Source organism: Fragaria vesca, linkage group LG6, assembly GCF_000184155.1.
Source record: "Fragaria vesca subsp. vesca linkage group LG6, FraVesHawaii_1.0, whole genome shotgun sequence".
In the NCBI taxonomy this organism is placed as follows: domain Eukaryota; kingdom Viridiplantae; phylum Streptophyta; class Magnoliopsida; order Rosales; family Rosaceae; genus Fragaria; species Fragaria vesca.
Window position 1 is genome coordinate 9,536,139 of NC_020496.1, and position 24,166 is coordinate 9,560,304.

General features: G+C 38.2%; 3 protein-coding genes across 3 annotated transcripts; all 3 read right to left on the reverse strand.

Annotated features, from left to right (window-relative positions):
- Window positions 1-6,403: 6,403 nt before the first annotated feature.
- On the reverse strand, window positions 6,404-6,928 carry LOC101295154 (zinc finger protein ZAT11-like). The gene has a single exon (XM_004305170.1). It carries the CDS (start codon window positions 6,926-6,928, stop codon window positions 6,404-6,406), a length of 525 nt encoding a protein of 174 aa, XP_004305218.1.
- Window positions 6,929-9,200: 2,272 nt separating this feature from the next.
- LOC101306063 (zinc finger protein ZAT11-like) lies at window positions 9,201-10,395 on the reverse strand. The gene has a single exon (XM_004302733.1). The coding sequence runs from the start codon at window positions 10,033-10,035 to the stop codon at window positions 9,508-9,510; it is 528 nt and encodes a 175-aa protein (XP_004302781.1). The 5' UTR covers window positions 10,036-10,395; the 3' UTR covers window positions 9,201-9,507.
- A 447-nt stretch (window positions 10,396-10,842) lies between these two features.
- On the reverse strand, window positions 10,843-17,123 carry LOC101310910 (125 kDa kinesin-related protein-like). The gene is made up of 24 exons (XM_004302665.1): window positions 17,077-17,123; window positions 16,759-16,944; window positions 16,185-16,314; window positions 15,929-16,084; window positions 15,496-15,833; window positions 15,279-15,417; window positions 14,918-15,015; window positions 14,687-14,843; window positions 14,534-14,603; window positions 14,378-14,454; window positions 14,046-14,099; window positions 13,886-13,966; window positions 13,687-13,798; window positions 13,475-13,561; window positions 13,115-13,290; window positions 12,867-13,028; window positions 12,659-12,766; window positions 12,427-12,585; window positions 12,270-12,353; window positions 11,984-12,189; window positions 11,781-11,882; window positions 11,586-11,695; window positions 11,333-11,484; window positions 10,843-11,215 (listed from the first exon to the last, which is right to left on the reverse strand). Exons 2-24 carry the CDS (start codon window positions 16,923-16,925, stop codon window positions 11,030-11,032), a joined length of 3,111 nt encoding a protein of 1,036 aa, XP_004302713.1. The 5' UTR covers window positions 16,926-16,944; window positions 17,077-17,123; the 3' UTR covers window positions 10,843-11,029.
- Window positions 17,124-24,166: the final 7,043 nt, after the last annotated feature.

Genomic DNA, 24,166 nt, shown 5'->3' on the forward strand with positions numbered 1-24,166 from the left:
CCAAACAACAACTTCAATTCGTTATTCTCTATAGGCGTCAGGTTGAGATGAGATCCATGTCCAATTACATCATTCTGATCATACTATTTGACCTCATCATAACACCGGAATCTTGGAAGCACCAGCAACTGCCGCAGCTACATGAACGTACTGGAGAACTAAACTCAGCATTCGTGATCATCGATCATCATATGCCTTCTCATAAGAGTGATCAGACCCCCCAACGCTTGTCCCTGACTAAACTCCAGCCTGCATATGGAACACTTGTGCTTATTCGTCTTGCTTTTGCCCAGTTCGGTCTCACTTTGAGGGTCTTGATCGATCACTACTCGTTAACGATTTAACTTTCTCGGCCGCTAGCTTGTCGCATGCAGCTTGCTTTGTGCCCCCCCTAAGAGCTTGAAACGACGTCAATTGGCGTGTGCAGGTTTTACACTCGAACAGGTGGTTTGGGGAGGATGATCAGCATCTCTTGAAGTTGGTCTCAAACCTGCATGATATATAGCAGCATAAGAGTTTTTGCCATGTCTATGCCAACAACCTCTTCTCTCATTCTCTTCATGATTAATAGGCAGATTGAGCAAAGAAATAATATGCAGAATGAAAGCCGGTCTTCAGGTTCAACTGTTCAAATGACTTGGTGATCATATGTTCTAATGACTACTGTATTATCTTTCTCTTCTCTTGTCCAGTCCTCGATCAGCAGCTAGCCTTTAAATTTCATCCTGGCAAGTAACCGGAAGCAAGGAAGTTGTATATATATACGTTTTTTTTTTTTGAAAAGGAGTATATATACGTTGGATTTTAGCTTATTAGCTTATTAGGTTTCAAAGAGGTAAGCAAGTATTAGGCTATTAGCTATTCTTTTCTTATATTTTACCTCGTCTTTTATCTCTTTCTTAATATAAGATTTAAGAAACCCAATCTAAGTTCTTATAACGTGTTTTCCGTGTGCCCTATGGTGATTTCAAAGTTCTAATTTCTAAGATTATATTGTTCACACAGGGGCGCAGTTATGTACCAAAAGGGCTATTTAATTTGGATCTAATCCCCCAACTAAAAACACTAAAAGCTTTGGAATTCATGAAAAAATTATGCAACCAAATCAATTTTATAGACCATTACAATGTTGATAGACTGGTTCCACTACTGTGTTCACATATTTTGATATATAATACTATAATGCCTACCAGCCAGTTATACTACCATGCATGATAATTAATTTATTTTCAGAATTAATTCTACCCAACTTGATTGTGATCATAAGTAAGTACGTTGTTTGTATATGATCACGAAAGATAGGTCGGGCACTCGGGCATGTTATTTTGACTTGATATTTTGATTACTGCATTGGTGATCCATCATGTTGTGCATCGAGCTAGCGTGAATATGTGAAATCTAATAATTTGAAAGGAAGTGATCGATGAATGAAATATGAGGGTTGTATATGTTGATTTCTTGTCATATTAGTTACCACATAAATTGAGAAACAAAAAATGGTTCACATACATAATTTTATTCTGAAATATAAAATATAATTTAGTAGTTGGAGTTGTTTTTTTTATGTCTTTGCAGATCTAGATCTGGAAAACGTTGGAAGAAGGCTGATTAAAAAGGTTTTAGGTGTTCAGTATTTATTTGAATGGACTTCTTACCTGAAACATCTAGAATACAATCAAACACACACTGCACTAGTGTACTTCGAGCTGCATATAATATGCCACAGTTCTATGGCAAACAAAAGCTTAATCAACTGTATGTATATATCTGTATGTATATATCTTTGTGGTAATTATATTTTATATTCCTTAATAACTTGTACGTTTTCTATGTGCTTTTTGCAAGATTTCAAAGTTCCATGCATCCATGTTTCATACCATTTGATATCACCATGTCACTTTGTTCTCATACGGTCTAATACCTAGGGCTGGGTATTTAGTACCGGAATTCTGATCCCATCTCAAAAGTTAGCGGGACGGGACGGGATGGGATGGGTTTTGAAAATGGCAATCCCGTCCCATTATGGTAATGTTGAAACGGGACAGGACAAGATCATGATTATCCCAAAAAATCCCTTCTCGTCCTGTAATATTAGAATACTTGATTTTATTCATTTTATACTTGATTTTTTAGGTTGCATGGTGTTACAATACACTCAACCACACTCAATTTGGTCTAAAACAATACTTTTAATTTCATTCATGTTTTTTTTTTGCTTGTGTGATTTTGGATATTTTTAGTTGTTGTTTGAGGGTTAATTTTTAATGTGGGATGTTTAGTACTTTTAAAGTGGGATGTAATTTAGCACCTATGCACCTATGTTCTTGTTGATTTTAGTACTTTTAATTTCATCAATGTTCTTTTTTTTGCTTGTGTGATTTTGGATATTTTTTTTTCATTAATTTCATTAATGTTGTTTGAGGGTTAATTTGTCAAGATCGGGACGTACGAGACAGATTTTTAAAAACGTCTTCCCGTCCCGTCCCATTCTTTTATTTTCGGGACGGGACGGGATTCACCAAATCCCGGCCCATCCCGTCTCGTGCCCAGCCCTACTAATACCATCAATATCATGAACTTACTTATGGAAAAAGCTCATCCTACGTCAGGTAGATCATGTTAAACATACTGATACTAGTAATATTTAAATTATAGAAAATTTCACTAAAGTCACTTTCGCAACATTTTTTGTAACACAAGTCCACCTTATTATTTTTACCCATATAAGTCCATTTTTAAACCTAAACCTGTCATTTTATATTTACGATGTTCCTAAAATACCCTATTTCCCTGCAAATCAATTTTTCTCTCTTCTTCTCTCTCTCTCTCTCTCTCTCTCTCTCTCTCTCTCTCTCTCTCTCTCTCTCTTCGTGTTCCTCCACCCTCTCTTCTCCCGTCTCGAATATCCGGCCATGGCAGCGTCTCAAGCCAACACCAGCTCGACGACGATGGGTCGGCACCGCTTGATAGATAACGAGGAAGCAGGCTCAACCTCGACGTCGCCAGATCGATGACAAAGCCTTGACCTCGACCTCGACGCTGCTGGCTCGACGACGACGCCTCGACCTCGATGTCGCCAGATCGACGACGACGCCTTGACCTCGACCTCGACGCTGCCGGCTCGACGACGACGCCTCGACCTCAACGTCGCTCCTTGACCTCGACGTCTATTGCGTCCAATTCCATCGATGACAACTTCTGATTTGACCTCGATGGGATCTCTGAAACCAGATGGCTCGCCGGCTCATCCCGTGGCTCGTCTAGTCGTTGACGGCTATGATCGCCTTCCGTCGGTGATTCGAGATCCGTACTGCTTGGACGCCGCTGCTGACTCGATGACAAGTCCTGGACGACGCCGCTTCAAAGATGTCGCCTGGAGGTGACTGTTCTGGTAAAATTCTGAGTGTAAATTTGCTACAATTCGTTTCTTTGGTTTTGAGAAAATATAAACAAAGATTAGGATGATGTTTTCTGTTAATTTGATAGTGAGTGTGAGAAATCATGCACAGAATCATGTTCTAATAATGTAGGAGATGAATCAAATGAGATTCATAAGTATGTTTCGGCCTCATTGTATGATAATATATTTTGAACAATGCGATAGTACATTTTCATCATTGTGATAGTATATTTTCCCCACTGTGGTTGTCTATTTTTGACACATTGGTAATAGCTTTCATTATGCTTGGTAGTAGATTTTGTTGCCGAAAACATTAGCTATTGGTTTTGTTTGGAGGTAATAGTTTTTGTTGATTGTGGTAGTAGTTTTTGTTGATGGTGGTAGTAGCTTTTGTTACTTGCGGTAGTAGTTTTTGTTGCTGACGACAGTATCTTTTATGACTTCGTTAGAGCTCATTGGAAATCTCTTTGTAGTAACTTTTGTAACTAGGGGTAGTAGCTTTTATAGTTGGTGATAGTAGCTTTTTTTGTTGGTGACAGTAGCTTTTGTTCTGGTTGGTAGTAGTTTTTCATATGTTCGGTAATATCTTTTATAGGTGGTGGCAGTAGCTTTTGTTCTACCTTGTAGTAGTTTTTCATTTGCTCGGTAGTATCTTTTATAGCTAGAAATAGAAGCTTTTTTTGTTGGTGACAGTAGCTTTTGTTCTGGTTGGTAGTAGTTTTTCATATGTTCGGTAATATCTTTTATTGGTGGTGGCAGTAGCTTTTGTTCTACCTTGTAATAGTTTTTCATTTGCTCGGTAGTATCTTTTATAGCTAGAAATAGAAGCTTTTTTTGTTGGTGACAGTAACTTTTCATATACTCGGTAGTATCTTTTATAGCCGGTGACAATATCTTTTGTGACCTCGCCGAAGGTCGTCGGTGGTGGCAGTAGGCTTTTGTTCTACCTTGTAATAGTTTTTCTATTTAGCTTCGGTAGTATCTTTTTATTAGCTTAGTAAATAGTAAGGCTTTTTTTTGTTTTTGGTTCGACAGTAAACTTTTTACTATATTTACGTTCCGGGTACGTTATCCTTTTTAGTTAAGGCCCGGGTTCGGAACAATTATCCTTTTGTTGACCTCGTCCGAAAGGGTCGTCGGAAGTCTTCAGTCATACGTAGCGTTTTGTTAGTCTGGTGGTAGTAGTTTTTGTTATAGTTCGGTTTAGGTTATTTTTTGTTTACCAGCGGATAATTTATCTTTGTGGACCTTGCTTGTAGGTGCCGGAAATACTTCCACCCAAGTAGTTAACGGCCTTTTTTACTTTTATAGGCGGATGGTAGTAGTCTTTTATAGCCTGTGGTAGTAGTTTTTGTTGCTGGTGACAGTATCTTTTGTTGTCAGTGGTAGTAGCTTTTTTTGCTGGCGGTAGTAGCTTTTGTTGCTATCGGTAGTATCTTTCTTTGTTGGTGCCAGTAGCCTCTTTTGCTATCGGTAGTATATTTTGTTGTTAGTGGTAGTAGTTTTTGTTGCTATCGGTGGTAGCTTTCTTTGCTGGTGGTAGTAGTTTTTTTTTTCTATCGGTAGTATCTTTTGTTGTCAGTGGTAGTAGCTTTTTTTGTCGGTGGTAGTATCTTTTGTTGTCAGTGGTAGTAACTTTTGTGGTCGCTAGAATCCTCACAGATGGTCGGCCGGAGACCTCGCCAGAGGTCAACCGGAGACCATTTGTGGTTATTGACTTTTTACATTAGTGGTATTTTTGTAAATATAAGAGAGATAATCTAATTTTTTTGGTTGGATGGCAGTCTGTAATTTTGTTGAACTTTAATACCTAATATAAGACTCTATTTATGCTTGGGTGGACTTATATAGGTAAAAATGTTTAGGTGGACCTATATGGGAGAAAATGTCTCCAAGTGGACTTATATGTAATTGACCCTTAAATTTACTAGTATCTGTATCAAATACTAGTAAAATATAGATTTATAAACTTCAAAATATAAACCTATATAACTAATTAATTAATTAAAAGAGTGCTATTAACACACCTCTTTTTGATATTAATACACCTCATCTATAATGATAGTCAATCATGAAATAAATACAAGTGACAAGTTTGTAAATAAATTTAAAATGTGTGGATATAAAAATATATAGGATGTGTTAATAACAAAAAGAGGTGTGTTAATAACAACATCCTTAATTAATTGATATATCACAGCTGATGCGCGAATAGTGATTTATATACTAGATACTACCACAATTAAGATTGAACATATCATTTAGTTTACTGAAAACGTACTAATGTGAACTCATAACCTTCATAGCGTTAGTTAATTAAGCTACGTAACATGTTAGTTATTAAGCTACGTAACCAACAAACCCACGACTCAATGCATGGTGTTTAACCATGTAACTCAATTTGTGTTTTATAGTTTGATATCAATTTCAATTGTATATCTAGTATATGTGATGGGGGTTCGCATGAATACATATCGTGATATTGAGCACGAAATCATTCTCGTCAAAATTCCTATATGAAACAAGCCGAGGTCTTCTATATTAGGCAAGGGTGGATTGTTTTGTTGTTTTTTTAATCTAGATATAATTGTGGTTGGCCAAGGATTCACTTAGTTGGTGAGAACACCACTGATCGGGAGAACACTGATCAAGAAGGTTTAAGGTGTTCTTATATTTGAAATGGACCCTCTGACCTGAAACATCTAGAGAGTCAAACATATATATCAAACACAAACTGTACGTACCTAGCTACATCAAACATATCAATTATGGGAAACATGCGGGCATTAATTTACTGTAGTATTAGGATCAAGTAGCTAGATCAGCAAAACTTTACACAACATGCTGACGTGCAGAGCTTAATTGTACCTTGTACGTGGATAATTATTAAAAAGGAAGAAAAAATGTCAAGTACATTTATCTAATGATAATTTACATCAAATAAATAGATGAAAGAATGAATGATTCAACGATGAACAGCACGTTAGTGACAATTACAGCAATCTATGAAAACAAAGTATCAACTTTTGGAGCCATATTCCCAAACAACAGCTTCAAGTCATTCTCTAAAGGCGTCAAGTTCAGGTCCATGTCCAAACGCATTACCCTCTTACTATTCGACCTCATTAGTACCGGAGTCTTCATCTTTGAAGCACTGCTAGCCGGAATGGTAGCAGAAAACCGAGAATTCACTATGCTATGCCTTCTCATATGACCCCCCAAAGCTTGTCCTGAACTGAACACCAGCCCACATATGGAGCACTCGTGCTTTTTCAGCTTGCTTTGCATCAATTTGGTCTCACTTTTCGGGTCTTGATCGGTGTCCATTACCGTCGACCTTGGCTTGTGGCTTGCTCTGTGGCCACCAAGAGCTTGGAACGATGGGAATTTCCGGTTGCAAGTTTTGCACTCGAATACATCATTTGGGGAAGACGAACATCTTTTGAACTTGGTTTCTAACCTATATGATAGCAGCATAAGAACTTTATCCATGTCTACACCAACAACCTCTTCTCTCGTTCTCTTCATGGCTATAATTGAGCAGATTAAGCAGAGAAATGATATGCAGAATGATCGAAGATATACAAGAAATGAAGTCTTCAGTTGTCTTATTTATAGGGGATTCAAGCTGGGTTTGACTTTGACTAAACCAAAGTGACTATTATATTATCCTTACTCGCAGCAATGTTGAAAAGTAATGAATTGGGCTTTTGGGGAATCAATTGTTTGACCTCGAATTGGTCCATACGTTGGAATGTTGGATACACGTGCAGGGAGAGTGTCGCCTTCGATCAGCAGCCATTCTTGTCGTAGCGCAATGCAAGTTGTTCTAGTTTTGAATCACCTGCAGCTTAAAGCCTTAAACACATGCGGTAAGTTTGTGCATGCAGTTAATACGGCTAAACAAAACCAAGTATTAATTCACTCTCTCTGTGTAAATTCAGGAACCAAAACAAAGCAAGAGGGATCTAAATATGGATCCGTTTCTAATGCTCAACATTGATTTTTAAATTAGTTATTGTTTTCCTAAAGAGTACGAAAAAGGGTGTTTGAATTGTCTAATTATTTGCTGTTTCTTGTGCTATTTCAAATTTTCAATGAACTTTGGGTGTTGAAGTCAAATTCAGGGACGGAACCAGGATTCCGAAATAGACTGGGCTAAATTTTGGTTGATAAAACTTCTAAAATATATAAATAAAAATATGTTAGTGTTTGTACAAGAATCGAGATCTAACTCGATCATTAGAACAAGATCTAATTTGATCATGTAGAGAAAAGAAATAATATGAATTAAGGATCAGAGGTTCCAATCATTTAGAACTAGATGGAGACTTTATTAATTGAGTTAACTAAATCAACTCTAGCTAGAGAATAAAAATAAACAACCAGAAAAGAAAGAAAGAAATATGGGGATTTTAATTCAATTATTTATTAAGATTTTGTTTATTATTCATGTGGGTGCATGAAGTCTGATTTCATCAAATAATCTTTTTGATATCTATTTAGCATATTGACAAGAGGGACTCTCACTACTAGAAGATCTTTTGACAATTTGACTGGGCTAATTATACATAATTATGTGAGATTTTAGAAATTAAGCCTATTTGATTATACATAATAAAAAAGTCACCTGGGCTAGAGTGCTACACTAAGCTCCGTCCCTGGTCAAATTTGTTCGGAAACGCCAAGAATATGGTGAAAATCAATTAGTCACTCTGTTTAAACTAGGTTCATTGGACGCTTGATCTATTTGGCTCATACCAAACCGGATGTTACGTATACAATGAGTGTGGTGAGTTAAATTCATGCACCACCAAAGTGAGAATCTTAGATGTTGTTATGAGAATTTTAAGGTACTTGAAGTCAGGTCTAGAAAGTGTGATGTTTTCTAAACACAACAACATTAATTCTTGAGATTAGTGGTTTTACATATGCACCTATTGGGCTGAGAATATCACAGACATGAGGTCCACATCCGGTAACTTTACCTTTTTGACAGGCAATTTGGTTACATAGAAGAGTAAGAAGCAAAAAGTTGTGACACAATCTAGTATTAACGCCGAGTATAGAAATACGTATGACACATGAAGAGTGCGCATTGTTGTGGCATATGGTGCTAAGAAATCTTTTATGGGATTTGGGTTTCAAACTCAAGTGCTTTGTTAGTTGTAGAATTTTGACAATAAGGCAGCTATATTTTGATATATCATAGAATTTGGTAAAAAAAAATAAAAATACTGTTAAGAGGTTGATCGTCATTTTATAAAAAAATTAAAGAAGCTAGCTAGATTTCAAAATCGTTGGCTTTTTCTTTTGTTCCTACTAAAGAGCAACTTGCATATATACTTATAAAATGAGTTTCTAGCTATAAAATGAGTTTCCAGCTGTTAGCTGTTTTATGACTCACTAAGGAAGTTAAGCATGATTGATGTGTATGATTAAACTTGAGGGATAGTTTTAAGGTGATTCATGGTGTTACATTATGAATTAATGTAATTAGTAAGAATATATATATTGTAGTTAGTACTTACCTCTGTGTATGGTAGTACATAATGCTTAGATTTGTAGTACAATTGAACCTCTTCTATTCTCTTTATTGACTTCATTTGAGATGAACAGATCATAAAAATAAAATTCATTTTCTCAATACTTCCTAAAGTTGTGTTCTATACTTCTATTTGACTATGTCACTTGTCGCGCCGCTTTTCAAATTACTTGAATTGAGTACGTTAAGAACATACTTAATCATTTCAAAATTAAAGAAACTCGATTAATTAATTGTTCAGTTTTTGCACTCACGTTTTGGTTCTAGCTCCATCAAATACAGTATAGACAAAGCCAATTACAAAGCGCAAAAGGCCTGATAGATAGTGATTATGATGAATTGATCATGTTTCTGGATTCAAATGAATAAGGTAAACAAGGAGACAAGGAGTGCCTGTAAACAACTGATAAATAAATGAATTATGATATACGATCGAGAAGTTGTACAAAAGAATAATCAAGTTAATTAAAAAAGAATCGGTTAGTACATCAAATGGTATGTTACAGAAAATAATCTGAGACCTAATAAAAGAATGATTACAATAGCGATCGGATGAAAAGAATTAAGAAACCAAAGTATCAACTTTTGGAGCCATGTTCCCAAACAAGACCTTGAGGTCATTTTCCAGAGGCGTCAAGTTCAAGTCCATGTCCAAACACATCACCCTCTTACTATTCGACCTCATCAGCACAGGAATCTTCGAAGCAACAACAACCGCAGAAGGAGCTGAAGAAGAAAACCCGGCGTTCATCATCCTGTGCCTTCTCATATGACCCCCAAGAGCTTGCCCCAAACTAAACTCCAGCCCACATATGGAGCACTCGTGCTTTTTCGGCTTGCCTTGCGCCAATTTGGCCTCACTTTTCAGGTCATCATCGCCGCCCGGTAACGTTCTCGGCTTCTTGTGACTAGCTCTGTGGCCACCAAGAGCTTGGAACGATGAGAATTGGCGGTTGCAGGTTTTGCACTCGTAGACATGGTTTGGCGACGATGAACACTTCTTGAACTTGGTCTCTAACCTACAAGAGAGTAGCATCAGACATTTCGCCATGTCCAATCCCATAACCTCTTGATTTCTCATTGTCTTCATGACTAAGTTAACAAAGCAAAGGGATGAGTAAACTGGTGAAGAAGAAGAAGATATACAGCGACAGCAAAGGAAGGCTTATATGTTGCAGTGAAGAAAGAAGGAGATCGATATGACAGAAATGAACCCTCAATGGAGCTATTTATAGGAATTGGAAGTCATACAGTTTGACTTTTTATCGAAATTACCATATGGCCCTTCTTGTCAACGTTTAGGAACATAAAAGGTAAGTGCAAAACTGGGGGTTTAAGGGGAATCAAAGAGTTTGACCCTTCTTCTTTGACTTGACTTGGCGAAGGATGACGTCCCTCCTTGTGTAATGATGAATGGAATAATGGATTGGATATTCTTTCTCCACGTGATAAATTTCACTTGGAGTCTTAATACTAATATTTATAAAGAGATAAGAAGTTAGACCGTGTGAGGAGTTGGCCAGTCTTTGATTCTAAACGAAGGGGGGACCTGTAAAGCAGCTGTGGCGAGTCGTGGGTGGCGACTGAGCTAAGGAAGCTCCTCCGCAGCTTCGAAGCTTTTTCCAGGAGTTCCAAAAGTGCAGTCTGAAAGCTCTCAACTCTTAACAATGAAGAATGAATAGTCCCAAAAAAAGAATAGGCAGCTGAAGTATTGGTGCACCTAATAAGTTTCTCTGTTTTGTCCCCATACTAGTGTCGGTTACTTGCTTGCACCAAAACACGGTTGAGCAACTTCCCGGTGCTTTTCGACATTGTTGTTGCTTAATCAGTTGGAGAAGAAGAGATGGATAAACTTGTGAAATGTTATTCAATTTATGGATTGACATTAAACTAGAAAATATGATAATGCTGTGCTCTGAACTTCTAAGGAATCAATGGGAACAAGATGCCCGGTCATCGATTGCTGTCTAAATGAGCAGCACAGAATAGATGGACTTGTTCTCATAACTCATCAGTTGATGAGCTTGTTTTGACAAATGGAACAGCTAGCATACAACTTGTAGTGTAAATTCTTGACTTGCAAATCAGTTGACATCTGAGAAGGGAGTTCGAGGACCCGGGATCTTGCTTTCGGTTAGGCTCCGCTTCAATTTGTTATCAAAAACATTCACATTCTCTTCTTTGACATCAAGGGAGCTTCTCATTTCCTCAATAGATGCCAAGCTGGGGACTTCTATCACTCGTTTCTTCAAAGTTCCAGCATTATCCACCTATTTTTTTTAGTACCAGAATGCATATGGATTAGAAAAATACTAATCTTCACGCAATAATGCCACCCTATTGAAACCATCATATCATTGACTATTTTGAACATCATTTAACCCTACCACATAATCTTGCACGAGACACTTTTCTGCTTTGTTACGTATGGTTGATACGCTTTCACTGTGATTGTCTTGTACTGATTTGAGTTGATCCAAGCACAGGGTAGTGAAGGAATCCATCTCCTTTGTCTTTTCATGGTCTTGCATTAGTGAAGCTGCCAATTAGAAAGAACAAATTACAAGGGATGATAGGGGGAACTGTCATTACCTCATAGGAGTGAAAGTATTTAGTTCAGCATAAGTAAATTCAGTTTACCATTAACGCATGCTAGCGTGTCAGATGTTATAGCATCAAAATCTGCATCGACATGGGATGATGTAGACACAAACTCTTCATGTGCCAAGCGATTTGCAGAGATGTTTTCCCTGTTTGAACATGGAATGAAATTTTCATAAGCAGTACATACTAAGAATACTGCAAAACTTGACAAGCCAAGGAATGAAAACTCACTTCACAGTGGACTCAATCTTTGAAACACTGTTCTTATTGATACGCTTTACGGTTGACTTGGTATTTTCCCACTGTCTACTAGAATAACCAACTCTCTCTGAGCTGCATATACCCATACAATGAAGAATGTTATGAATCGAAATAACCAATTCTATTAGGATATAATTGCTTTACCTATGAATCATAGAAATGAATCAACATACCACTCTTGAAGGCAGTTTTCCATGATTGCTTGAGATTCAGCTGCTGAGAACATGTCTTCCATAAAATGACTGTCCACCTTTTCCAAATGTTCACTCAACGCCTTCCTAGCATCTGTTGCCACTTGTTTCATGGTTAACACCTCTTTTTGCAATATGCTATGCTCTTGTGTATCTGTGTGTTTGATGTTGGTTGATGCCTTCGATACCTAAATATTATTTCTTAGTGTCAATCACAAATTACCAAATAAACCATTTTAACTCAACTGACTATAGTAAGAATACTTACCATAGAAACTTTCTTAGATGTCAAAGTTTCTAATATTGATGCAATTTTATCAAAAGCCTGTTTTTCCTCTCGAGCAGCCTCTTCCTGTTTCAAGGCAGCAACAATCATCAGCCATTATTCTACTCGTTGTTAACATCGATCTGCTTGGTGGCCTTACCTTAAACATCTTCTCAAAGTTCACTAACTGTTGGAATCGTCTGACTTGACTAGATTCAAGAACTTTCATAACTTCTGAAGCACGGTCATGGAGATCATCGAAAAAATTAACAGTGGCCTTTGAAATAACATGTGCTGAATGCAAACTTCGTTGTAGTCCCTACAGTTTAACAGTAAGGTTAAGATATATGTTCATCCTTTTCAAGTTTAGATTATAACAAGAATAAACTTACCAGCTCGTGTTGTTGGGTGGAGAAAGCCAATAGCTGTTTCTGCTCAACAAGAGACTGCTGTATATCCTGGATGACCTCATTGGCCTCCGTAACCGCAGTTCCGAGAAACTAGAAGACATGATCATTCAATACTCAGCTATAAATTAAAAACATCCTATAAATAATAATATGGATGATGTATGTATATATAACATTATTGACACAATACCTTCTCAACAACCTCTGTCTGTGATAACGTTTTACTATTTATCTGCTCCAGGTCAGATGATGCCTTCATCTGCAGCATGTTGGCTAGCTCCTTCAAGGCTGATACTCCAGAACTGTATGTCTCTGATATTTTCTTAATCCTTGATTCCAGAACCTTCGTTGCCTGGTAATTTTAATTGTGTTCATCAGGTTAATAATAAAGCCAAGCCAAGCGTTACTAAAGTAGATGAGAAACAAAATCTCCCTTACATCACATTTACTTGCAAGGGATGAATGAACATGTTCCTCCAAGCATCTTAGTTGGTTCTGCTGTTGAGAAACAGACCCTAAGATGGTCTTATGCAGATCTTTCAGACTCTGGTCAAGCTGAGAACCAAATGTCAAAACCAAGCTTTGATTTTCTTCTTCCATTCTGTCTTTCTGATCTATAGAAAGCAAAGACCAGTTACTTGTGTCCAGATATAATAATGCAATAGCTCATGTAGCATGCTTAAGATCTAGCCAGCAATCACAACAACCACTAAGCATTTTCAAATCATGAAGTATACAAGCGGGTATTTACGTTTCTATACGAGAGTTGCTTATAAGCTTGAATACTGAAGTTTTTACCTAATTTTTCATGTAGTGAATCTATATCCTCTGATGCCGTCTGTAGATCACCGCGTAACTCTTTTGCTCGTCCAATTAAAAGATTTTCTGTTTTCATAAGAACAAAAATATTTGTCACAACTTTTTCATTATCAAACATACAAAAAGATATATTTAATAAACAAATAACAACAACAAACACAATCTCCTCAACGATATCTCAATTGCCTTGCCTGAGTATAGCAGTTTAGAGATGATATGCTCCTTCTGTTTTAGGGCTGAGATGGCTACTCGGTGATTCTCTTGAAGTTCAAGCAATGCCTTGTTACGATTCTCCAGATTTATCTGAACAAACGCATTTCAATTCTTTATCAGATGCATGAACTTAAAAGACAAGAAAATAAACAATAAATTCACGTCCATGATACATACCATACAGTCCTTGAGCTCACTTTGGAGATCCAATTTCTGTTCTTGCTCGCAGAGATAGAGCTCTCGACACTTGTCCACTTGCTGTAAGAAGAAAGGACTTTGATGACATAAATAATGTAGAAGATATTTTAGATTTTAAACAAGGGGCAAAAAAATGAACCTTTCTTGTGAGGTTGAGGTCATTCTCCAATTTATCTATTCTCTCAACGTTAGCCTGCAGGGTTTCCAAATTTTAAACAGATGAAACCACATTATATAAAAGCAAAAAAAGAACTATATACATGATGCAAATAAGTTGAGCACCCCCTGGATTTTATATATACCGGATAGTCAACTAATCTATTAATTTAAAGGCTTCAAGTTTCAATTTTCCTTCAGTAAATATGAAATCAAGAGTTCAGTGTGATTAGTAAACAACCTAATTTAAAGAAATCTCTGACCAAGCTATGGTTAATATGTTTAAATCCAATGGGGAAAACAAACGTGATTCACCTTCTTTTCAGCTTCTTCCTGGACATATCTTTCACGTGGAATATAAACACCATTCTTTTCACGTGCTGCCCGAATATCTGCATTGGTATGAAAAAATACACATAATTTAGACCTCTTCCTTTCGGATTTAATCCAAGTATGCAAGTGTCATCTAACCTTCTTTCATTCTCTCAATCTCAGTATATAAATCCTTGAGCAGCACAGTTTTTGACATTTTCTGGTTTGCCTGCCAAAAGAAAATGAAACATTAATCATCGTGAAGCAACACTTGGAAGAAAAATGTGGAGGCATAGCATCATCCAAACAAACCTCAGGTTTGTTTTTAATGTTCTTGGCACGATGGGCATAATCTAGTGTGCTTAGTGTCTCATCCACAAAATGATAACATGGAGAAATTGTGGCAATGATGCAAGTTTTTGTTTTGCCTCCAAGTGATTCTCTTAGAAGTCTTGTAAGCTTACTATCCCTGCAGACAAAATCCAGGTATTGGGTAAGACTATTCAAATAAGAAAAGAAAAAGATTTTAGATATTTTAAGTACCTGTAAGGTATATGAGTGGAATGCTCCACTAGTGCATTTATGACACGGCCTAAGGTGAGTAAGCTCTTATTTATCTCCCCTGCTTCTCTTGCACGAGCCTACAATTTATACATAAATGTCTTATGTAAACTTGATATACACAGCAATGCTAAACTTAAGAAACTGTTTCAAACTCATAGACTTTTGCATGCCTTTACATAACATAAGATAGGAATTATTCAATCATTACAGTCATGAAGAGCTTAGCTATGTCAAAGTAACAATCATATGTTACTATTTGGGATTGTCACTGGGTGCAATTTCAGTCACTAAGAAGATAACTTTGCCAATCCAGCAATAAAAAAAGAATTTAATATAATACCTCACGTGCTCCTGAACGAGATATGTTTTCTGATCCGGCCAGATCAACAAGATTAAGTTTGCCACATTTAATTAGCTCCTCATCACCAACTGTTGCTTCTTTTACATGGACAGTAATGGAAAAGACAGAATGGGAGCGACTGCAAAAGAGGATAAAAAATTGATAAGACACCATATCTTCAAGAGTCAACATCTTTTTGTAAATGAAAAAAACAGACCTGCTGCGCTTGTTCAGAAGAGTGTCTGCTGTACGCCTTTTGGCAGCCCCCCTTTCCAACAGAGAGTAAATTTCATTTACAGTATACACAGGTTCTTCTTCGAGGCCTCTCACAATCACACAACCCTTTCCATCCTCCATCAAAGAAATAGGTTTCTTTTGCCTGTCTTCAGAATTTCTTGAGTAGTCATCGGGAGCTAGTAAATCAGTTATTTCTTCGTTATATAGTTCCAAGAATGTAACTCTCAGGCTGTAGTCAGCCTTTTGTGCTTCAAGTGTATCAAATATCTGACGAACAGCCCGTGGAATAACACCAGCCTCAGCAGGTAAATTGCCATTCTACAAGATATGTTATGTACACATTATAATAGCTGTGAGAGAGAAGACCTTACTCATGTTATCATTTAAATAAGTTGAGCGTTACTGATCCATACCTTATTTCTCATCCCACCTTCCATTGTATAAGTTTTACCGGTGCCTGTCTGCCCATATGCAAATACAGTGCAGTTGAAACCATCAAGAACTTCATTCACAATGGGAGAAATGGCTTGTTCATATATTGATTTTTGCTGTGCTTTTGGCCCGAAAACCTGAAAAATATTTAAGAGTAAGAGTAAATGAGCTGATAATCACCACATGGATCCAAGACGACATTAGAGATTCACCGCAGAAGCGTTTAGGGGTATATACCTTGTCAAAAGTGAAAACTTTATCTACTGGCTTGTTATTTAGACTGTGCACAACAGTGACTTCTCTTTTTTGTTCATTACACGATACCACTGTCTGAACATTCGACTTTTGCTCATCATCACTTAGAGGCCTGAAATTATTAACAACAATAATCTAACAAGATATTTCTGAACTTTTTGTTTAGATAACTCGACACTCATCTCAATCAACCATTCAAGCATATTTCACATATCAGCTTAAAACATAAATTGAAGCTACAATACTTCAATGCCAAGACAAGTACAAACAAACAAATGGTCCACAAGTCGAAAAACTAATCCAATGATCACACACTAAAACTTCATTCGTGACAATGAACTGAAAGTACCTTCCTACTTCATTAACAACACAGAAAGTTGAAAATAAATTAGCAACCAACAAAGATAGTAAGCAAATTGGTTATAACTATAATCCAATTCAAATAGCAAACAAACCAAAATATGAATCTAACCCGACAAATAAACACCATTTAAATTCAATTGAGATTTCAAGTCAGTGTCAAATGGTAACAAGAAAGAGATAAAAATCAACTGACCTGCATCTGAGCACAACTTGCACATTAACTTCCTTATCCTTATCCTTGTGATTCGAATTCAAATCAAGAGTTCCACGCCGCTTTTCGGGGCGAGGCGTGAGGAAAGGAGACGGGGATGCAGCCATCCCCGTCCCAGCTTTCCTAGCATCAGGCGTCACTGACGTCATCTTTTAGTCCTCCCAAAACCTAACAGGAAACACCAACACAGTTCCAAATCAAAATACTCTTTTCCAGCTGATAATTAACTGCGATAATTAAACCCTAACATCAGCGAAGGGAACCAAAATCGGAGGAATTAAATTTGGGAGCTGAGATTACCTGTGCAACGCAATTAAGAATCTGAACCTCGAAATCGTTGGGGGACAGAGAGTTAGGGTTTCGAAGATTTGGGGTGGAGAGGAATTGAGATGTTTGGGGGATTTTGGGGACAGAAGGGAGAAGAGTGGATTTGAAATGAGGATGCAAACGGCTACTATGCGATTTGTAATGGGGAAAAGAAGTGGAGCGGGTGGGACCCAGATTCATTCCAGGCGTTTTTCAAAATGGTAGGGTCGGTCGGTAGCTTATACAATTTCAAATCAGGCGCTCAGACGTTTGGTTAAAAGAACTTGAAACCGGAAGCGCCGTTTTTACTTTTTACCAATAAAATAAATAAATAACTTAGGTAGCATTTGGTAACGTTTTCAAAAGAAAATGACTTGAAAACGTGTTCATTAGCATATTTTCAAAAATATAGAAATTTTTTTTTTTGAAAATAGTTTTCAATTTTACACGTAAAATACGAAAACGTCAAATTGACATTTTCACATTTTCATTTTCTAGAAGACAAGGGAAAATATTTTTTAAAACTGAGACTCAATATAAAAAAGAGTACGTACTCTCTCTTCCATCTCCTCACGCCGCGCCTCTCTCTTTTAGGTCTAGTCAATTTCTTATCTCATCAATCTCCTCTTCCATCACCCGTAACTTCCATCAAAATTCTTTTTTATTAATTTCTTGTGCATTCTTTTGTCCTTTTTAATATATACAAATGCTTTATCGCACAAGGATCATAGCTCTCATGTATGTATAGTAGTTGATATTCATTCAATTTGGTGAGACTTGATTCTTGAAATCTTGTGTAAGAATTGGTTTATTTTTCCTCTGTGGTTTGTTCTGTTGTATTTGTTTGAACTATAATATGAATGTTTCTATATTATGAAGTGGGGTTAATAATATCAAGCTTGATCTCTATATATGTAAAAGATCTGAATCCAAAAGTGGCGAACGGGCCTGTCTCTCTAGCCTCTAAGGTTTCAAACAATTCCCATCGTCTCCGTCTGGCGGCGCGCCCTAGAGGCACCGTCGTTTGATGGACTGTGTTTCTGTCAGGACCCACCTCGAATTTCACCCTGAAACCCGAAGTAAATCCTGCGGGGACCACCTTCAAGGAAAGTTTATCAAAAATTCGACAAAACCTCCCTTGAAAATGGACAACCCTTTCTAATAATACCAGCATACACTTCTGAAAATCCAAATTCAACCTTAAACTCCTGGAGCCTTCGTGCTCCCCAAAACACAACATCTCCCAATTTATTTACTAACTCTAACAATTTAATCTCATAACCAACAATCACAGTTCAAAGCAACTGTATTTGAAAGGAGATGAACTAGAAATATAATGAGCGGAAGCTATACTATTGACTATGCCTCTTCTCCATGTACGCCCAACCTCAACTATGCAATCCTGCAAACTGGGCATTTTTAAAACGAAGAGCCCAGGGGAAAACATTTAAAACACGTTAGAGTGAGTGGACAAAAATAAATTAACGAATAAAATATTTATGTTTCCCCAAATCAATTTCCAAGGAAAATCGAATGCATGCTGCAAGCGATAAAACTTTTATCTCATAAATATCGAGCCTCTCAGGCTCTATAATATATGTATGTATTTACACACGTCCATACTCCCTATATAAATTCATGGGTCTATATAGGGCTACTACGTTCGCGTCCAACGCTCACGTCACGCCTTAATGCGGTGCTACACTACGCCATTAAGATGGACAGACGGGTGTATAAATATGTGCCCATACCCCCTATATGAATTAAACACTCATATAGAGCTACTACGCTCGCGTCCAACGCTCACGTCACACCATAATGCGGCTATATGCTACGCCATTAAGGTGGACAGACACATAGGGCTAGCTAGCTGTTATATACATACTCTCTCATAATTACATATTTATATCCACCGAAAATCCCATTTTCGGTAACTCTCCAAGAGAAATAAAATCGTCAAAATTAAAATGACGTCAAAATGCTCCACAACATTAATTGTTCATTCATGAACCGTAGCATGCATATTATTTAAAACAAAAGTCCACTCACAACTCTAGGCATAAGCCCGACGAAATCCAAATCGCCGCTCCAGTGAGGTTTCCTCGAACCCTGGTACAAATATATAATTAATTTCCCAACTAAAAATCCAATATTTAAACAAAATATGCAAAATTAACCGAGAGCCATACTCACGCTCATCATTGTCTAACTTCGATACGGTCCACACCTCAACACTAAAACCAGCAGCCTTAACTATACCATTCCACAGATTATACGACTTTAATCCAACGGCCGGATTCTACCTTATTAATCCGCCAAAATTACCAAACTTAAAAAATTCACAAACCTATCCAAAACTCATCCAAAAATTCCATAATTCATATCAATAAACTCCCCTAAATATTCAACATTTAAAACCATAAAAAATCTCCCAAACAGCGGCGGTGGCGGCGCCAGCTCCGCCGGCAGCGGCGGCCGGAGGCCGACTCCGGCGACCTCTAATGCCTACCAAATTTCAACAGCAGCTTCCTCTCAACCCCCTCTACAACTTTCCTAACTAGGTCAATCGAACAAAAACATCACAAAAAGCCCTAGAACTTCTACTCACCGGTTCTCCTTACCTACACCAAGAGAGGTTGAACCCTTTGGAGGAATTGATGCACGGGAGGAGAGCTTTCAAAAGAGCTAAGCTGGTCCGGCTATGGCGGCCGGAGGAGAAAGTTCCGGCGAATAGAGCAATCGGCTCCTAGGGGGGTTTCCTCCCCGTTCGACGGCGTAACCGGCCCAGTCACCAGCCCAGGTGAGGAGAGGAGGCGGTGGCGGTCCAAACGGGACCGGTGCGGCGGCTTGGCTTGGCAGGAAGGCGTCGGTCAGAGCTGGAGCAAATCCGGCAGAGTGAGGGAGAGAGAGAACGTCGGGAGAGAAGAGAGAAGGAAGAGGGAGAATGGGTTTTGGGCTTATAATCCCAACCGGTCCAACACCACCAAATAAAACCCAATTCCAAAAATTAACACCCCAAAAATAATACCCCAATAAAAATTATCTTTTACTAGCTAAAATTTACCCATTTTACCGTCGTTACAATTTCCTCCTACAAATATTTCCTCTGAAATAATCGTCCATCAAAACCCCTCTAAGGACTATTTAAATTATAAACTCATTAACGAAGACGGTAAAACTCTTATTATTACCAAGCTAGTAAATGAGGTAAAAATTTAAGGGTCGAGATGTGACAGTTTCTCTTAGATGATTGTGGTGGATGCCTGAAATAAGAAGATCGAGTTGGGAGTTGAGGTTTGGTTGTAGCCTTGCGGTGGATGACTTGCTTTGGCACAGTTCGGGTTGGATTGGATCCAATCTCCACGGCTTAATCTGGGGAGAGATCAGAGATTGCTTGGCGGCACCGTGATTGGGATGACGGGGGTCAGATCAGATCGGAACTACTCGATTTGGTTGGCTCCTTGTAGTTATGAGTTGGTGTACACTGTGCAAGGATGCGTCATCTCTTGCCTTTGGCACGATCTTGTTGTCGGCCTGACGACAATGGCGGTTCGACAAAGGTGTAGTGGCGGCGCATGGAGAGATTATAGAGGGTGGAGTGTCAACGCAAGAGACAGTCTGTAAACGACGACTGTGGTGAGGCCGACAACGGCTTGGTTTGCAACTAGGCTTCTCCCGAAGCGTTGGGTTCATATTTGAGCCTGGATTCCTCTTTTGGGCCCTGATAGGTCTATTTACTCTATTTTTGCTTTTAAGTTTATTTTGATGGAGTATAAAGTATACAGACAAAGAGATAGCAAGATAATCATCATCTTATTTATTGATATGAGCCATTTATATAAGGAATTACACAATACCAATATGGTAAGGATATGAATACATAGATCTAGTCTAACTACATATCCTATTGGCATAAGGCCAATGCACACATAAAGAATATCATGAAAGATATAGAATATCCTAAAACACTCCCCCTTGTGCCGCGCGCTGATATGCCGATGGTGCTGATCTGTTGCCTCGTCAAAAATCTCGTCAAGTCACAAAAACCCTGTGGGAGAAAAACTGAACCTTGATCGTAAGAGAAAAAGAGTACAACACACCTTTCACATTTGATAGTGACATGTATGTATGTGCTAGACTCCCCCTGAAGTTTGCACATCCCCTTGATCTTTACATTAATCATAGGGCTCTTCTTGATTCTTACTAATCACGGAAATTTCAACAACTTAGCATGTCAATGCTCTTTAACATGTCTTCAAATATGGCATTAGGCAATGATTAACTAAATCATGCCGTATTGTCCTCAAATGATCTTTTACACTTAGATCTTGAGGAGAAGGCCGCTTGTGAACTCAAAACATAAGTTCATGCAGGAAATTAGATTTCCGCGCAGCATGACCTTCAGTTACTAGAACAGTCGTAACTTCCTCTAGGAAATACATATGAACGAACCGTAAACGGTTTTGGAAACTAGACTCATAGAGCTTTCCAACCGTATATTACACACGTTCTGGTTCGTCAGGAGCTATTCACAACATCCCGTCGAAGTTGACTGTTTTGCCAAAATTAGATATTCGGACTGATTCGTCCTACTTTACGAAAATGGCCATAACTCACTCAATATGACAGCTATGATCAAATGGTTGGTGTCCCTGAAAAGTAGACACATAGACCTTTCCAATGGTACCAATTTCACCATTTTCCAGTGAGTGAGATTTCCTGTAGATCCCATAGAAGTTGACCTACAAAACTTGGCATATTCTGATTTCGCTTTTGATGTGTCTTTCTTATGTAGGGATAGAATAAGCCTCAACCTTTCATACCATTAAGTATTGAAAAAGGAGTTACTACCATTACATTGGCGTTGCGTGGGCGCATAGCTACACTTAGCTTTACAACTTTTCATAGCGAATGAGATGTCAAGTCTTTCGTATTGTATTGAGTACATTGATGCGTCTTATTGTACTTAGATGGGAACTCCATCTCTTAACACATATTTGTCATCTTGCTTTAGACAAAACAACGGATCTCTCTTTAGATCAAAGACCTTGACTAATCATGGGAGTATATGTAGGCCTCACTAGATATAAAGTGCCTAAGCCGATTGATGGAAAATCATCATCAATACAGTCATCGAGTGCCTTATCGAGACCGTGTCTTCCCAAGATCTCTTTTTCTTTTTTTCTGGATGTTGATACATATTGGCATCTCTTGATCCATCAAGAGTCCATGTAAATCCGGAATGAACACGCAAAGGCATAATCCACCATATCCCTTCCAAATCAAGTAGAGTCCATCTGTGTTTCAATACATTTAGCAAATGCATGCTCCTGTGGTTTGGAGCCACTTGATTCGGATGAATGAAGTCCGTTTAAGACCTTCATGTATATCTCTGATCCCATAGAGATGTTATTATGACCACATTCATAGGCTGCATATTCAGTTATTCGGAAACTACCAAACTGACAAAGTAGTGGAGTTTGATGACATCCATTAAGAGAGCATATCTCATCATAGTCGATTTCAGTGCGTATAAGTGAGAGACCTTACGCCATAAGGTGAGTCTAAGCTCTTGTTCTCACTACGATATCTAACAAAGGTATAGTTGATGGGGTTTAGCTTGTGGTGTCGGCATCACCTACCCAAGGACCTATCTCTTTGTTAAAGCTGGATCACATCTTTCCATTAGACCAATCAACTACGTTGATATCCATCAACGAAGGGTGGTTTGATAGTAGACTCATTATCTCACGTCCTCATGTACACTAGTGTAATACTTGTAGAGATCTCTATATGGATTTGATTTGACATTGAGGCGTCCCCCAACGATAATCACAATTCGAACTTCATGAGACGGATTTGTGTATCACTGATCAATGGATCAGGTTGTGCCAAGCTTGCTTTCTTCTTAGGGCGAGAATATATCGAACCTAAGGGCCTCCCTTCTTTTAGGGAGCCACACGGCTTTGTGACACCAATTTTGCCACTATATGGTGTCACCATATCACCATCCATGGTGATGGTGTCAAGACCAACACCTTTTAGTCGCGCCATGTCCTTTTGTAGGACATCAATCCTTGCAGACATATTTGCAGCATGCGATCTCATCACTTTAACACTTTAAGCATTTAGGATCAAGATGAGACTTAGTGGGGACAAACAACGATAATTCACGTGTTCTTATCTCCCCCTAACGGCGGGAATATTGTCTCATCAAAGTGACAATCTACAATTTTAGCGGTGAATGAGATCGCCTGACAAGGTTTCTATATATGCGGATTATAGGTGGAGGTTCATATCCAACCTAAATACTTCTTCATCTCAAATGACCCATCATTGTACGCAATGACAATACGATTTGGCACCTAGAAATAACATCTAGTCGAGCTCAAGGATTGGAGATCCGTTTCAATCTTGTTTGAGCTCAAGGATTGCAATCCTGGTACACAGTCACGAGCTGTAATACAAAAATATTCAATGATGGTGGGTCGTAGATGAATAGTAAAGCTGCATGCAAATATTGCATAGCCCTAAGACGCAATAGAAAGATTGGTGCGCATCAATAATGTTCGAGTGATAAGCTAAAGTTGCTTAGTCGTAGCCTCAGTGAGACCGTATTGCATGTGAACATGGGGTACATGACATTTCAACTTATACAATAAACTTTTTTAAATAATGGGTAGTAAGCCCGTAGAAGTATAAGCAACATAAGCAGTAGATAATAGTACGCGTAACACGTGACCAATGTCTTAACACTTCAACCAACACCATAAAGCATAAAAAGGTGTCCGCAAGTTGGTTGTATTTATCTACATAGTTTGATGTAAGAATAGAATGTTCACTTTTGTGTTATTTAGCGTAGGAGGGTCTCACTCCTAATTTAGCTAAAGTATAGGCTTTCAAAACGAGTAATGAGCATTGTAGGGGGCCAATGCGACACCGAGGGAAGGCCGGTGCACCTCAATTGCTTGAGGAATTGACCGGACGACCTCCAAGAAGTTGGAGTCATGTTCGGGTGACGTCAATGTCCCCCGGGTCACCACCATGCTTCATGGTGATGTTAGATCTCGAATGTCTTCGTTTT